This window comes from Leucoraja erinacea, chromosome 1 (assembly GCF_028641065.1).
Source record: "Leucoraja erinacea ecotype New England chromosome 1, Leri_hhj_1, whole genome shotgun sequence".
In the NCBI taxonomy this organism is placed as follows: Eukaryota; Metazoa; Chordata; class Chondrichthyes; order Rajiformes; family Rajidae; genus Leucoraja; species Leucoraja erinaceus.
In genome coordinates this window covers 54,003,315-54,021,627 of record NC_073377.1, presented here as the reverse complement: position 1 = coordinate 54,021,627, position 18,313 = coordinate 54,003,315, and the positions used below count along the sequence as shown (strand labels likewise).

Genomic DNA, 18,313 nt, shown 5'->3' with positions numbered 1-18,313 from the left:
GAAGTGCAGACGCTGGTTTAAAACGAAGATAGACACAAAATTATGGAGTAACTCAGCAGGACAGGTAGCATCTCTGGAGAGAAGGAATGGGTGATGTTTCGGGCCGAGACCCAAAGAAGGGTCTCAACTCGAAACATCACCATTTCCTTCTCTGTGAGTTACTCCAGCATTTTGTGTCTACCTTCGGCTTACAATCAGATTTAAATCATAGATATTTGCGATTTGGATTCACAAATGGGCCATTAAATGTCTTCCAGATTAATGAATGGTCCAAGGAATCGTCTTCTTCAAGCAGAATCATTGGGATCCAAGATCACTTACTTCTATTCCAGTTTTATGGATTCTGGAGTGCCCAATGTAGCCGCTATGCAAACTGCAGGCCAGTGATGGGGCATGTAATGTAGGATGGCGGGTGGGTGAATTTTGAGTTGTTTCGCTCGTTTCACTACCTATGCAGGATTTTTGTGCGCTGCTGATTCTGGATTCTCAAGACCATACCAATTAACTTTCTCTACTTTAATGTGCCATGGATCACAGGTTCCCAGGAGCTGCATTTCTTCAAGGAGACTTAATTTTTCACTTATCTGCCGGCTAATCTCCTCCCACAATAGAGTTCGGAGGTTCAGGATTCTGATGGTGGGTACACAGACAGTGTACAGCTAGGCCCTCAATGGTGGGGATATTAGTGAGGGAGTGGACACTCTTCGAGGACCACTTGTCTTTCCAGAGAGTTTGGAAGATTTTAAGGACCATATTGTGTTTTTCCAGTGCTTTAGATCCCTGCTCAAAGTATTTACCTTCATTAAGGAAACAAGTACAACTGACTTAATTACATAGAGCCTCCTGGGTTGCATCATACAGGAAAAATTATCTCCCGGGTCTTCCTCAATCCCAAAGGCCACCAAGCAAATCCACTTGTGATTTTTCTCCATCCAGTGGGAATATACATGAATTTCATTATGCAAAAGCTTCAAGAAAATTGCAGGGAGCAGCACCAGATATTATACATCCTTTTCTTAACCTCACTCAAGCCTTTGATTTCATTAATCAAGGGAATTGTGATACACCCTCCTCAAATTCAACCGCAGACACAAATGTGTCTATGCCTTATGTTTGGTCCATAATACCACACAAGGTATGTCAGCCAAGCAGCTCCAAACCATCAACAATGCATTCACTGAAGCAAGAGCTTGGGCCTCACAATCAGCAGCCACCAAACAGAAGTGCTCTACCAATCTGAGCCTTCCATATCACATCCCTCCAACAATAAAGGTCAAAGTGAGACCCTGGATAATGTGGACTAGGCCCTATACCTCACCATGCACCCCTTAGCAAAGGCAGATAACAAAGATGAAACTAATATCTGTCTTTATGCACAGGATAAAGCCTTCAGTCGATTGAGCAAAATAATTGAATATTGAGATCCAGCACAACTTTTTGGTTTTCCAGGCAGCAATGATCCCTGCCTTCCTATTTACTTCTGAGACCCTGAACTACCCTCATCAGGCATCAAATGAATAAAATGATATTTTAAGCAGTATGTCTGGCACACAATTTTAAAATGAAGCAGTGTAAGCAGTCATTTGCTCGAAAGGGACTGGAATCTAGAATTTAAAATAACATTTTTCAAAAGCACAAACTTCAGTATTATAAAAATATGAATAAACAATGATCATATAATTGTTAAAATTAGTTTTTACAGTGGTAGCTTCTTATACAACCATTTGATCAATTTTACCAATGTTGCAAATTCCCATTTAACGCTACCAGAACAAACTAATCAAGGAGGCCATGATGGCTGCAACAAAGGTTCAGTTAGTTAACTGATAATATTTGTCTGTTATTATCTATGTTATTATCAAAAGCTAAAATGAAAAGCGTTCATAAACTAACCAAAACATTGCCTTGATTACCTCGTAACACAAATTCAAGACTAACATAAAGCTGCTGAATTAATATTTTCCATATTCTGTTTCTAAATTATCCAAAAGCTTTGCATTGAAATGCATTAAATGTGAATTGCCATTTCAAAATTCAGGCAATAAATGTGCTAGAATAAACTTTTGAGAATATTTTATTCCAGCAATAATTTATTCTAATAATAAAATATTTTAAAAAATCAAAACTGTTAAAGCATTTGGATTAGATTTCAAAATGTAATTTTGAACTTAGAGTGACATTAATTAATGCATTTTAATCAATGATTTCCATGTCACAACTTGCAGCGGCTTTTAAAAAAATTCTGTTTCTGCATGATGCACTTAGTTAGTTTTTCTGAGACATTTTTTCCCACTCCTGAAATTTGAAAGTGCATTTTCTGACATTTTCCTGGTCTGGCTGCACAAAATGATGTGATTCCCAATCCACTGGAGCAATGCAAGGAAATGTGGACTATGTTGTTCTGAAGAACCAATCACAGAACATTCAAAGAACAACTTATTTGACTGGTGCAGTTCTGGATTCTGAAGCCTGTGATTCATTGATTACATTCATAGATTAATTGATTCAATAGGCCCCGACCACGGGTGAACCAGAGGAAGGGGACTGAACTCTGTTGCCTTCCCTCACAGTGGGAAACGTTGCTTCTGCTGCGGGTAGGGATGTTTTTGTGTTTTATCTTATTTGTGTGCTGCATGGGAACTCAAATTTCACTGCACCAATTGGTGTATGTGACAAAAAATGTAATTTGTCCTTTGATTATCTTTATCGGTGAGCATTTTTTTGTCAAATACATGATCTCAGGACCTGCCATGGTAAGTGTACAGTTATTACAGGATAGTCGTCTCGGCAAGCATCCTAAGGCAGTGCTCAGAGACTTTTATTCTTCATCACCAATGTATAAATATGGTCGAAGACAGAGATCACAAAATGGGAGACAGTCGAAAGAAATGAGGGGAAGACAGGCTAAGATTGAAAATGCTGAGGTACAGTGCCCTCCATAATGATTGGGACCTAGACCCATCATTTATTTATTTGCCTCTGTACTCCACAATTTGAGATTTGGAATAGTAAAAAAAAAAAATCACATGTGGTTAAAGTGCACATTGTCAGATTTTAATAAAGGCCATTTGTGTACATTTTGATTTCTGCATGTAAAAATTACAGCAGTGTTTATACATAGTCCCCCTATTTCAGGGCACCATAATGTTTAGGACACAGCAATGTCACGTAAATGAAAGTAGTCATGTTTAGTATTTTTGGTGCATATCCTTTGCATGCAATGACTGCTTGAAATCTGCGATTCATGGACATCACCAGTTGCTGGGTGTCTCCCCTGGTGATGCTCTGCTAGGTCTGTATTGCAGCAATCTTTAGCTTATGCTTGTTTTGGGGGCTAGTCCCTTCCAGTTTACTCTTCAGCATATAAAAGGCATGCTCAATTGGTTCAGATTGAGTGATTGACTTGGCCACTCAAGAATTAACAATTTTTTAGCTTTGAGAAACTCCTTGGTTGCTTTATCAGTATGTTTGGGATCATTGTCTTTCTATAAAATGAACTGCCGGCCAATGGGTTTTGAGGCATTTGTTTGAACTTGAGCAGATAGGATCCGTCTACACACTTCAGAATTCATTATACTACATCAGCAGTTGTATCGGCAATGAAGATAAGTGAGCCAGTACCTTCAGCAGCCATACATGCCCAGGCCATAACACCCCCACCACCGTGTATCACAGATGAGGTGGTATGCTTTGGATCTTGGGCAGTTCCTTCTCTCCTCCATACTTTGCTCTTGCCATCACCCTGATATGTTAATCTTCGTCTCATCTGTCCACATGACCTTTTTCCAGAACTGTGGTTGCTCTTTTAAGTACTTCTTGGCAAACTGTAATCCGGCCATCCTATTTTTGTGGCTAACCAGTGGTTTGCATCTTGCAGTGTAGCCTCGGTATTTCTGTTCATGAAGTCCTCTGCGGACAGTGGTCATTGACAAATCAACACCTGACCCCTGGAGAGTGTTTCTGATCTGTCGGACAGGTGTTTGGAGATTTTTCTTTAGAGAGAATTCTGTCATCAGCTGTGGAGGTCTTCCTTTGCCTGCCAGTCCCTTTGCGATTAGTAAGCTCACCAGTGCTCTCTTTCTTCTTAATGATGTTCCAAACAGTTGATTTTGGTAAGCCTCAGGTTTGGCTGATGTCTCTAACAGTTTTATTCTTGTTTCTCAGTCTCATAATGGCTTCTTTGACTTTCATTGGCACAACTTTGATCCCCATGTTGGTAAACAGCAATAAAAGTTTCCGAAAGTGATGGAAAGACAAGCTGAGAGCTCGTTTATTAAGGAGGCAATTAAACACCCCTGAGCAATTACAAACACCTGTGAAGTCATGTGTCCCAAACATTATGGTGCCCTGAAATGGGGGGACTATGTATAAACACTGCTGTAATTTCTACATGGTGAAACCAAAATTTATAAAAAATATCGTTTAATAAAATCTGACAATGTGCACTTTAACGACGTGATTTTTTTAATCTCAAATCTTAAATTGTGGCGTACAGAGGCAAATAAATAAATGATGGGTCTTTGTCCCAAACATTATGGAGGGCACTGACATTGCAAAGATGAATGGGAAGCTGGAGGATTTGGAAGCTTAAGAAACAACAGAAGGTAACTAAAAATGCAATAAGTGGAGAAACGATGAAGCATCATCAGAGACTCACACCACCCTGGCCATGCTCACATTTCACTCCATCCATCGGGAAGGTGGTGTAGGAGCCTAAGAACTCTAACGTCCAGGTTCAGAAGCAGCTTTGTCCATACAACCATCAGGCTATTGAACACTACAACTTCCAAATAATCTCTGAACTACATAGACTTGGGGACAATGTTTTTGTCTTTGCACTATTACTGTTTGTTTGGTTATTATATATTATATATATATATATATATATATATATATATATATATACACACTGAACTATTTGTTGTTGTTTATTATGGTGTTTCTGGACACAAGACAATGAAACATTCTTGAGATTGAATGGGGCTGAGCAACATAACTAATGAAAACTAACACTAAAAGTAGCAGACCATATGAAGGCTAAAGGGTTTTGGACCAAGAGAGATGCAGGTGGTTAAAATAATCTCTTATATCACCTACATTACCAGAATTTACATACTGCCATGGAGCATCTATATCCAAAATCTTCTTTGGAAATTAAGCATGGGCTAAAGCATTCTCAATAATACCAGTTTACAAATTAAAATCACTACCTTAAGTACTTGAACTTGCCCTTCAGTGGTGATATCCTGCATCAGTTCACAGAAGGACTGGCACAAAGCAGCAGCAAAATTCTGCAACAAATAATTTTCATATTTGCATTGTTATTATAAATAAATACATAAATATTGATATGCAAGTGAAAATACTGTTGCTAACACATAATACTGTAGCACGGCAGTGTGCCATGCTGAAAAAGCATAAAAATACATTTCTAAAGGAAAATTTTTAAAACAAATTCATTATCAACACAATTTCTTTTTCTTTTTATGAAATTGTAATTTGAAGAGTTTATTGCTGAATTATTAACAATAACATTTTTCCTAATTCTTAACTTTTGTGCAAGCAAAAGGCTATTTTGATAAATTGCCAAGTATTTGTTAACTTTAAAGAGTGCTGGTAAATTACCCCAAGTGCGCAGGGAGTGGAATCAAAATTGTGAATAGGTGAACAATGGTCAACGGACTCAGTGGGCCAAAGGGCCCGTTTCCATGCTGTATCTTTCAATCAATTCAACCAGTCAAATTTTGGAATTTCTTAAATTCCATGAACAGAAAATTGTTACCATCTATTTACAACAATATTTGAGTGTTTGCAAAGCAAAGCGTAAATCAACCTTCACTGAGTGTGAAAAATATACATCTTCTAGATGCGATGGGACGCACCCTCAGTGATGTGACCTGGGGTCATCGGGTGTTTCGGGTCTCACAACATCAGACACCCTCGCCCAGGCGACTTAGCTGGGGTTGATCAGGCCCCAACTTGCGTCCCAGCAGCAACCGCCCACGGATCAGCCATCTTAATAACTACTCTGCAGGGGTTGTGAGGCTCTAATGCGTAGAGGGACTGGGCTCTGTGGGGTGAGTCCTGGCTGGGCTCCTCCTGCGTCTCACCAGGTTCAAGGCCTGTGCGCTGCACCTCTTTCTCCTTCTCCGAGCATTTCATTCTCGCCTGATGGATTTTTAGGCCATGGTGGTTCATTAGGCCTTTCTGTAGCTTTATTGGGTGTCTTTCTCACAAAAGACACAGACTGGGGTTCTAACCCAGCCTGTCCCGGGTACCGTCTTTCCGTGCCGTCAACTGTCTCTCCAGTAGTCACCAAACTATTCTTGGTTGTCACCCAGTCTATTCCTAGGTGCCACTGACTGAGCCAGACTTCAGTGTGAAAAATATACTTCTTCTAGACAATCAACCCAAACAATGCTCAGAGTTTGGAAAATGTGAAATAAATTAAATGTTCAACTTTAAAATTAATTACAAATAAACATCTATTTAATATTTATTTCACTTTGCTTGCAAATTTAGTTTTTGTCTGCATGATTTTGAGAAACTGGCTCACGGAAGCAAAAGGGTTTGACAATAAAAGCAAAAGAAAATAACTATAAAAGTGATTACATGCAACTATGTTTGCCAGAGTGGTATTGATTGTGGTACATGTAACTGTTTAATAAAATAGCTTAAGATTTTTATTGTTACCTGCAGAAATTCTGAAGAGGTCAAGAAAATGTAAGCATTTATTATCTGGAAACAAGTCTTTACATTTTCAGAACTAAGCTCTGCAATTAAATAAAACATAAAATACATATTAGAGGCCAATAGGGGTAAAATTAAATACTCGTTTTAGATTTTTTTTAAAAGGGAAGGCATTGTTAATTGGCAATCTGATAATTGAACGATTCAAACCTGCCATTGTCTCCACCATGAGGTATTTACAGAAAAAAATATCTCAGTAAGTGTGGGACAAAAATTAATGAAACCAGTTATCAATAATGGAAACGTCTGCACAATTAGAAAGTCATTTAATTTTTCAGATATCCCAAAACCTACATTTATTAATGGCCTCACCATGCTGTGATTATAATACAATTGCATTCCTAAATTTCTCACAATAAAATCCAGCCATTGTTGGTGAAGCAGAAGATCTTGCGTACAAGTATTAAACTGGAGCCAATCACACTCCAAAACATAGCCCTTTATTTAGCAAAAAACAAAAGCAGTCACCGGCTTAACTACAATAGCTCCACACATAACCAATGATCTCATCAGGATTTCTATACAAATATGCAAATCATTAAGCACAAGTAATGTAAAGCTGTTATATTACCAGTGCCCTCAATGGACTCCCCATGAGTATAACATAGAAGCACAAAATTGAAAGAATGTCTACACCCGGATAGTGATTACACTCAATTACAAACATTTTGTTACCACGCATATTTTAAAAATCAAGTATTTTATGTGAATAATGTTTTATTTTAATTAGGCTAACCATTTCTAATTGTTTTCATGTTTTTTTCCTGCAAAGAATGTTTCTTTCCTTCGTGTTCTCACCCTATTCTTACACGATAGCATAATGCTTTGAAATATTCTCAAGATATAAATGAATTTGTTCTACAGCTTGAGTCAGCTACCTCCCTTAGACTACATTACATTTTGTTCGGAGTTCATTTATGAGTGTGACCATCAACTACACAAAATCTGTTGAAATTGACACTCAAACAGTCGAAGTACAATTTCTTCTCAAGCAATTGAATTCATACTAATGCCCATAATCTGTCTCAAAGAGTAAACAAAGTGTGTTTGTTTTTCATTATTATTGCTCATTAATTTCCTAGAGATTTCATCACTGCAGTTTGTCACATTTAGAAATCCATTTTAGTTGTGAATCTTCTTAAGACTAAAGACTAGATAAGTCTATAAGGCTAAAGAAAGATAAATATCTTAAAAGTTGAGAGTAAAAGAACAAGTTAAGAATAGATTTATTAATTTTAACAATAATTAAAATCCAAAAGCATGAGATACCACTTTTTATAACATAATTAGTAGCACCAGGGATTGCATGACGGTATTTAAGATAATTTGCACATGAAAATGTTATATATACCAGAAGAATTAAGCATCAACTTTTTATAGTCTGTATTGTAGGTATCTAAATTGCCACAGATTATAGTTACATACCAGTAAATGCCAAATATCTTGAAGATATTTCCAATGCAATTAAACTTTCAGAAAAAGAGTACACAGCAACATGCTTATTTTTTGCATCCTGCAGAAATTGGTGCTTGATGTACTCTTTAATAATGTGGAATGTTGAAACAGTGTAAAAAAGCATTTATTTGTAAAAAAAATGTTTTATGGCCTCTAATGCTGGTGTGGGATTTCAGGTGCATAGGGAAACAATCCATGAGTTAATTAGACATAATTTTCTCAACCAGTACAATTATAATAGCATCTTTTATGTATAAGAAATGGTGGAAAATAAACCAGAAGACAATGTCTTGTTCGACTGAAGGACAGGGAAGACCCAAACAACTGCCTTAAAATGAATGAAGATTTGGCACCATTTACATTCAACTAGTGCTGGTATTTAATAATTTACTGTTCATAGGTTATTGTACAATGCCCCGTTCCAATAGAAAAAGATTAATAAACCACTTTACAGCATGAAATTAATATGTTGAACTAAGAACTTAAATGTGTTGTATTTGCTCTGTGAGCAATTAATCATTAGCTTTATAACAAATTAGTATCTTAATAATTTTAAACAGGAGTGCTCTAAATAGTGGAAATGACAGAATAATAATGACAAACAAAATTATCCATCTCCTTTACATGACAAAAATGACTAAATTTTCATCAACTTTCTGAAATAATGAATTTTTCATATAGGACTCACATATTACTTTTGCAATAACAAGGGATGAATTAAGCAATCTGTTAAAAAATCACATATATTTCAAAACTGCCAATTACCTTATATTAAAAAATATAACTACTTTACGCCCACAGAACTGTAGTTCCTCAACATCTCTCAGATAATTAAGCTGAGCTCAAAGGAGAAACATGGTTCAATCATTTGCACCACTGCACTCCAAGTAGGACAAATGGCTAAGGAGAAAGAAACCAAGTTGAGTTTTTTTCCTCAAAGATGACAACAGCTTTGAAATGGAGAGGAACTGCTCCTATGAACACAAAATCATGAACATTATCACTCCTACATCACTCCTCATTGTGAGGCCACACACAAATTTGAGGAACCAGCACCTCATATTTCACTTGGACAGCTTACAATCCAGCAGTATGTGTACTTATTTCTCCAATTTCAAGTAATCTCTCTGTCCTTCCCCTACCCCAATCGTCCTGCTAGTTTCACTGTTCATATCCTTTTCTTATCACCTCCCCCAGAGCCAACAATGGACCATTATGGGCTCCTTGGCTATTGGTGCCTGCTCTGATTGTTCTATACCTTTTTATACCTCTAGCTTCCCTCTGTTCTGACTCAGTCTGAAGAAGGGTCTCAACCCGAAACGTCACCTATTCCTTTTCTCCAGAGATGCTGCCTGACCCGCAGAGTTACTCTGGCATTTTGTGTCTATCTGGATAGTAAATTGGCTCCATGGAAGGAAGCAGAGGGTGATGGTGGAAAGTTGTTTCTTGGACTGGAGGCCTGTGACTAGTGGCGTGCCTCAGTTTTCGGTGCTGGGCCCATTACTGTTTGTCATCTACATCAATGATTTGGATAAGAACATTCAGGGCAAGATTAGCAAGTTTGCTGATGATTCACAAGTTAGTGGTTTTGCAGATAGTGAAGATGGTTGTGAAAGATTGCAGGAGGATCTGGATTGATTTGCCAGGTGGGCGTAGGAATGGTTGATGGAATTTAATACAAAGAAGTGTGAGGTATTGCATTTTGGGACGTCGAACAAGGGCAGGACCTACACAATTAATGGTAGGCCTCTGGGTAGTGTTGCAGAGCAGAGGGATCTAGGAGTACAGGTGCATGGTTCCTTGAAGGTCGAATCGCAGGTAGATAAGGTGGTCAAAAAGGCTTTTGGCACTTTGGCCGTCATCAGTCAGAGTATCGAGTATAGAATGTTTAAGAAGGAACTGCAGATGCTGGAGAATCGAAGGTTACACAAAAAAGCTGGAGAAACTCAGCGGGTGCAGCAGCATCTATGGAGCGAAGGAAATAGGCAACGTTTCGGGCCAAAACCCTTCTTCAGAAGGGTCTGAAGAAGGGTTTCGGCCCGATAACCATCTGGTTTGGGAATTGCTCTGCCAAGGACAAGAAGGCTCTGCAGAGAGTAGTGCGTTCGGCCGAACGCACTATGGGAACTTGACACACTGCAGGACAAAACGACGTGCAGGAACTATACATCAGGAGGTGCAACTCCAGAGCCAACAATATCATGAGAGACCCCTTCCACCCCTGCAACGGACTGTTCCAGCTGCTACGGTCAGGCAAACGCCTCCGTTGCCATGCGGTGAGAACGGAGAGGTTGAGAAGGAGTTTCTTCCCAGAGGCCATTCGGACTGTAAACGCCTATCACACCAGGGACTAACTCTACTGAACGTTTTTCCTTCCATTATTTATTATGTAAAGGTATATGTGTGTTATGATTGTGTTTATAGTTTGTTTGGTTGTTTGTCTTTTTGCACAAACGTCCGCGAGCATTGCCACTTTCATTTCACTGCACATCTCGCATGTGTATGTGACAAATAAACTTGACTTGACTTGACTTGACCAGATCGGGTAAATGCAAAGAATCACATGGCCAGAGTAGGGGAACCGAGGACCAGAGGACATAGGTTCAAGGTGAGGGGGAAAAGATTTAATAGGAATCCGAGGGGTACACAAAGGGTGGTGGGTGCATGGAACAAGCTGCCAGAGGAGGCCGTTGAGGCTGGGACTATCCCATTGTTTAAGAACCAGTTAGACAGGTACATGGATAGGACAGGTTTGGAGGGATATGGACAAAGCGCAGGTAAGTGGGCGAGTGTAGCTGGGACATTGTTGGCCGGTGTGGGCGAGTTGGGACGAAGGGCCTGTTTCCATACCGTATCACTCTATGACTCTAAATATTATCTTTTAACACAGAACACTAACTAGAAAGAAGAAAATATCCTCCATTCAATGACACTTAAGATGTCTGCATCTATAACATTATGGTATACCAAAATTAATTCTCATTAATTTGTATTTTAAATTAAACCAATATGTTTTGCAATGCTAATCCATTTTCATTTTGAATTATTCAACCATTAAAATGTAGGATTTAATAATAAATACAACCACATTGTGATTCACAGCACAAATACCACCCTTTCCTTCTGCACTACCGATCATTTATTCGTGGATATCAAAGCTGCTCACTGTCATGCACTTATGGTTATCAATTATTCAACTGCGATGATACCGCAACTGGAATGCTGTGTACAGTTCACCAGATTGATTCCTCAGCTGGAACATCATGTACAAAGATAGATCAAGCAAACTTGATTTGCATGCTAAGAAATTTTGGAAGAATGAGATATGATCTTATTGAAATGTATAAAATTCTTAAAGGGCTTGACGCACAATCACATGAACACCATCGTCCCTGGTTGGGGTTGTCGAGAGCCAGGAATCAGAGTCTCAAAATAAGAGGCCAGCCAATCAAGGACTGAGGTGAGAGGCTGGTGAATATTTGGAATTATCTACCCACATGGCTGCAGGCATACAGCATTGAAACAAGCCCTTCAGCCCAACATGCAGACCGAGATGCCCCGTCTGAGCTAGTCCCATTTGCTTGCGCCTGGTCAGTCTGTCTGTCTTCTATCTATCTATACATAACTAAAACTCTGATCTTATTATCTTCCAGTTTGCGTGTTTTTTCTATTTGCGCAAAAACGGTACACGATAGCGCTATGATATTTCGCCACCTTACTCACCATTCTCAAGAGCAACACGATTTGTTCCGATCGATGGTATTGTAGCGGTTGCCCGTTAAAGAACGAGGCAGACACGAAGTTTGTCCGAAAATACCGGCGAGGAGAATATAAAGCTGAAGGAGCGGCAATGGAGTAAGCATCACTAATGCTCTGCCGGATGGAGAGCTGGTGGGGCGATCTGGGGCATGGGGGCTAAGGCTGGCTCTGAGGCCGATGGCTGCAACCTCGAGATCCTGGGGAGGTGAGGAGGGTGAGGGGGAGGATTGAGGGAGAGGAGAGGGATTGAGGAGAAGAAGGGATAAGGAGGGAGAGGAGAGAAAGTGGGGGAGGTGAGGAGGGAGAGTGGGCAGGCAAGAGATTTCTCCGCGAATCCGCAGATATTGACGTTCGGTGGGGCATTGCCGCCGCTGTGACCCGATCGTCGCGAGGCTTCACAGCTGTCAATGCCCCACTTCAAGGCCTCTGTGGTCCCTACCTGCGGGCGCCGTTGAACGCTTCATCCACCTGGGCTTCTACCCGCGAGGCCCCGGCCAGGGCTGTACGCGGCGATCCAGGAGGCGCTGAGGCCTCGCGATGATGGGGCCGCGGCTTCGGTGGAGTCTGGCCGAATTTCAAAATCCGCAGGTTTCACGGAGAAATCTATCTCTTCCTCTTTTTTTCCTGTCTCATATCTGGTGGGGGAGGGGAATAGAGGGAGGTGAGGGAGGGAGTGGGGGAGGTAACGAGTGGGAATAGAGGGAGAGGAGGGCAGTGGAGGAGGTGAGGAGGGATAGTGGGAGGGGATAGGGGAGGTGAGTAGTGGTGGAGGTGGGGGATAGAGGGATAGGAGAAGGATAGGGTGGGGAGAGGAGTTATGGAGGAAGGGAGTGACTGAGGATAAGGGAAAAGAGAGGGAGAGAGAAGTGAGGGTGGGATTGGGGGAGGTGAGAAGGGAAAGATCCTGGGAAGATGAGGGAGAGTGTGGGGATTGAGAGAAAGGAGGGGGGTATGAAGGGGGTAGGGAGGGAGAGGGGGGAAAGTGGGGGGGTGAGATTGGTGGTGGAGGAGGGGGAATAAAGAGGAGGGGGAGGTAGGGAGAGGGGAAAAGAGGGAGAGGAGGGCAGTGGGAGCGGTGAGGAGGGATAGCGGGGGGGGGGATAGAGGGAGGTGAGGAGTGAGGGAGGTGGGGGAGAGAATAGGAGGAGGGTAGGGAGGGAGTGACTGAGGGCAGGGGAAAGGAGAGGAAGTGAGATATTGGGTGAGGGGATGAGGAGAGGGGAATGAAGGAGGATGAAGAGGAGCGGGAGGGATTGCTGGGGTATATGGGGAAATGAGCCGCGTCTCCGCAGTTGGGGGCTATGAGTGAGTGGTGGAATATTGCGTTGCGGAACCTGGCCTCCCGTGTGACAGGAACCCAAAGGGTCTGACTTAGTCTAGTATATCTCTCTGAACCCTTCCTCAGAATGGACCTGCCCAAATGGCCTTGAAATGTTGGAATGGCACTTGTCACAACTCCCTCCTCTGGCAGCTCATTCCACATACCCACTGTGTGGAAAACGTTGCCATCTTGTTTCCATAAAACTTTTCATTCCCACCTTAAACCTATGCCCTCTAGTTCTTGAGCATATTTTTTAAAAAGGCTTGACGGATTTTAAAATAATAAGAAAAATGTATTCCGTCCACAAAAATTGTGCTGAAATAAAAGGTCAGCTATTTTACTGAAAAAATATAATATATAGGATGACTATACATTGTTTTATTTACCGTTCATGGAAACTTTCTATTTCTTAAGCTTCATTTACAGGTTAGAATAAATATTTGTGAAATATTGAAAGATTTTGCAAAAAAATAGATGATCCTTCAGTAAATTATGCTTTCAGGCTTTTTATTGGGATATAGTGCCATAGGGTCATAGAATCATACAGGCTCTTTGGTCCAGCACTTGCCCACACCGACCAACATTACCCAACTACACTCGTCCCACCTGCCTGCTTTTAGCCCATTTCACGTTAAACCTATCCTGTCCATGTATTTCTGGAGATTTGTCTATTTTCTTCTGAGGTATGCATATTTTAACTACTATTCATGTAATAAGCAAAACCTCTCAGTAAATAGTCATGGGTTCTGTCAATAGAAGTATGACATTGTTCTACAACCAAAGGCAGATCCATGCAACATAATTATGGATCAATGGCGGGCAGGAATGCCAAAAGGCAATTTACAAACTGTCCAAAGATGACACCTCCAATTAAGGGTCAATCTCCACGTTTTCTATCAAACATTCATATTTGCTGTAGCCGACTAGCCAAAATCATCTGCTTCTGCTTTGGACATCCACCATCACCGAATGGTTGGGAACAATCCACTTTGAACTTTGTGCTGTGGGAATTTGGCAGGAACATGTCAAAGGGGAGGAATGGAGTATCATGGGAGTGCGACCTGGTGTATGTAGAAGCAGGGCCAGTTGTCCGAACAAGCAAGAAGAAAATGGCAGCAAGTTGTGCAAATGGAAGAGAGCGAGGCCAGGATCATGATCAGGATACAGGGGGAACGTAACCTGGTGTGTAGCCAGATTACGAAGAGGATGAGGCCCAGATTTTCAGCTGGGAGCCAGAGTCTGACTAAGACCAGGGATGGGTGTGTGGCTGGGAATCAGAGACTAGAGTGTGTCTTGGATTGGAAGTTGGGGGCTGAAGAATGGCAGGGACATGGGTAGATATTCCCAGGGAGAGAGGTGGTGTATTGGCTGAAGTGCAGATCATTTCTAACCTGCCTTCTTGTTATTCTACTGCCTGAGAAAGCAGTCTTAGATATTCTTGGTTAAGTTTTGGTATGAGGAAAGATTATACAGTGTGTAAATGAATTCATAATTTCCTGTTATTCCAGATTCATCTTAAAATGTGAATTCACTGTACAAATAGTTCTAGACTTAAAACATTGTCATTATACAATATGCAAGGAAAATCTGTCAAACGTCAGGCATCATATTTGCACATATTTGAGGGTAACTCAAATATATTTAAATGTTATCCATAGGAAATTTAATCAAGTGACTGACAGGATAACATGGAAGCAGATAGCACCAAATGAGATTCATTTTGGTGAAAGACTATTTAATGCTTTTAAATAAATTATTTGAGGGTATGGACTTGAAATCAAATCTTTACGTCATTAGATGAGGCTTCAATACTGTGTGTTATCCAGACTCTGGGCCATCTAGAAAAGCTAAGCACAACAGGGAAATAAGCAGCTTCAAGCAATTAAGTTGTTTTAATTTGGAAGATTTCTACAAGATGCTCTGTCGGCTTATGCGGTATGCAGATTTTTTAAATTAGGAGCTGGGAGTTTGGAGCCGGAAAATTAGTAGCTGGAATTAAATATAATCCTCAGGTTTGAGTGACATTTATAAATACTTTGAGTGTTCTTTAGAATTTTAGTATTCATGATATTTTGATAATACAATTTTAACGATAATTTATTTTCCTCATAGGCATAGCATAACAGGTTATTAGGGATGCATGTAGCAAAGGTACAGCAGTTATCAAAGAAACATAGAAACATAGAAAATAGGTGCAGGAGGAGGCCATTCGGCCCTTCGAGCCTGCACCAACATTCATTGTGATCAAAGCTGATCGTTCCCAATCAATAACCCGTGCCTGCCTTCTCCCCATATCCCTGGATTCCACTAGCCCTCAAAGCTCTATCCCTCTTAAATCCATCCAGTGATTTGTCCTCCACTGCCCTCTGTGGCAGGGAATTCCACAAATGTGGTGACTTTATCATGGGTGACTTTAATCTACATATAGATTGGGCCAACCAAATTTGTAGCAACTCTGAGAAGGATTTCCGGGAATAATAAATTTTATTTATGGGCGCCTTTCAAGAGTCTCAAGGACACCTTACAAAAATGTAGCAGGTAGAGGAAAAACATGTAAGGGGAATGAAATAAATAGTAGAGATATGACTAGTACACAAAGTAAATACAGAATTCAATACAAAACACAGTATGAGGCAATTAATGCACAGATGAAAAGGATATGTATATGGGATGGTTTTTTAAACCAATGTGTAGAAGAACCGACTGGAGGAGAGGCCAACCTAGAATGGGTATTGTGTAATGAGGAAGGATTAGTTAGCGATCTTGTTGTGCAAAGAGCCTTGGGCAACAGTGACTATAATATAGTGGAATTCTGCATTAGGATGGAGATTGACACGGTTAATTCAGAGACTAGGGTCCTGTACCTAAAGAAAGGAGGCTTTGAAGGTATGAGATGGGAATTGGCTAGGATAGACTGGCAAATTATACTTAAAGGGTTGACGGTGGAGAAGCAATGACAAAGATTTAAAGACCTCATAAATTCCAAAAATTGTTCATCCCTGTCTAGCGAAAAACTAAAACGGGGAAGGCGAATCAACCGCGGCTAATGAAGGAAATCAGGGATAGTGTTAAATCCAAGGAAAAGGCATATAAATTGGCCAGAGAAATGTAGAACTCAATAGAGGACAAAGGGGTTAATTAAGAGGGAGAAAAAAAGAGCATAAAAGATAGCTTGCAGGAATATAAAAACTGATTCTAAAAGCTTCTTTAGATATGTAAAAAGGAAAATAGTAGTGAGGACAAATGTAGGTAGGTCCCTTACGAACAGATAAAGATGAATTTATAATGGGAAACAACGAAATGGCAAAACAGTTAAACAAGTACTTTGGTTCTGTCTAATGAAGACACAAATACCAGGGGACCGAGGATCTAGTGGGAGGGAGGAACTGAAAGGAATCCACATTAGTCAGGAAATTATGTTATGTAAACTGTTGGGACTGAAGGCAGATAAATCCCCAGGGCCTGATGGTCTGCATCCCAGAGTACTCAAGGAGGTTGCCCGAGATATCATGGATCCACTGGTGATCATTTTCCAATGTTCTCTCAACACTGGATCCGTTCCTGTGGACTGCGGGGCAGCCAATGTAACCCCACATTTTAAGAAAGGAGGGAGAGAGAAAACGGTGAATTATAGACCAGTGAACCTTACATCGGTAGTGGGGAAGATGCTTGAGTCGATTATTAAAGATGTCATAGCAGCGCATTTGAAAAGCATTGATAGGCTCAGTCAGTAAGCATGGATTTATGAAGGGGATATCATGCTTGACTAACCTTCTGGAATTTTTTGAGGATGTAACAAGTAGAATTGATAAGGGGGAACCAGTGTATGTGGTGTACCTGTACTTTCAAAAAGCCTTTGACAAGGTCCCACACAAGAGATTAGTGTGCAAAATTAGAGCACAGAGCATTGGGGGTAGGGCATTGATACGGATAGAGAACTGGTTGGCAGACAGGAAGCAAAGAGTAGTAATTAACGGGTCCTTTTCAGAATGGCAGGCAGTGACTGGTGGGGTGTCGCAAGGCTCGGTGCCAGGACCCCAGTTATTTACAATATATCTTATACAGTGGAAACAGACCCTTCGGCCCAACTCGTCCAACAATACAGACTGTGCATCTACCCGATCTACTCCTCTCATGATTTTGTACGCCTCTATAATAAGGGTCTTGGTGAGGCCACACCTGGAGTATTGTGTACAGTTTTGGTCTCCTAATCTGAGGAAAGACATTCTTGTCATAGGGGCAGTACAGAGAAGGTTCACCAGACTGATTCCTGGGATGGCAGGACTTTCATATGAAAAAAGACTGGATAGACTCGGCTTGTACTCGTTAGAATTTAGAAGATTGAGGGGGGATCTTATAGAAACTTACAAAATTCTTAAGGGGTTGGACAGGCTAGATGCAGGAAGATTATTCCCGATGTTGGCGAAGTCCAGAACAAGGGGTCACAGTTTAAGGGTAAGGGGGAAGTCTTTTAGGACCAAGATGAGAAAATCATTTTTTGTGGTACACAGAGAGTGGTGAATCTCTGGAATTCTCTGCCACAGAAGGTAGTTGAGGCAAGTTTATTGGCTATATTTTAAGAGGGAGTTAGATGTGGCCCTTGTGGCTAAGGGGATCAGGGGGTATGGAGAGAAGGCAGGTACGGGATACTGAGTTGGATGATCAGCCATGATCATATTGAATGGCGGTGCAGGCTCGAAGGGCCAAATGGCCTACTCCTACACCTATTTTCTGTGTTTATTTCTTTGGTGCTAATGAAAGCTTGTTGCATGTGAATTGTACATCTCTGTTACCATGTTCAGGGAACTATGTACGTGTAACCATAGGACACTTTATTCTACATCACTTCCCTGGGCACTATCATTTAAAGCCCTGTCCCACAGTACAAGTTCATTCCAAGAGCTTTCCTGAGAGAGTTGTGAATCTGTGGAATTCTCTGCCACAGAATGCAGTGGAGGCCAATTCACTGGATGTTTTCAAGAGAGATTTAGACTTAGCTCATAGGGCTAAAGGAATCAAGGGATATGG

The 18,313-nt window shown here is 40.8% G+C and overlaps 1 protein-coding gene across 2 annotated transcripts in view; it reads right to left on the bottom strand.

The window, feature by feature from the left end:
- Positions 1-18,313, bottom strand: part of ipo11 (importin 11) — a 333,610-nt gene that overhangs the window by 156,264 nt on the left and 159,033 nt on the right. For both annotated transcript variants that reach the window (XM_055634916.1, XM_055634917.1), the window contains exons 24-25: positions 6,694-6,773; positions 5,211-5,291 (exon numbers count right to left, since the gene is read on the bottom strand). In XM_055634916.1, the coding sequence (XP_055490891.1) occupies positions 5,211-5,291; positions 6,694-6,773 (161 nt within the window). The remainder of the gene's footprint in view (positions 1-5,210; positions 5,292-6,693; positions 6,774-18,313) is intronic.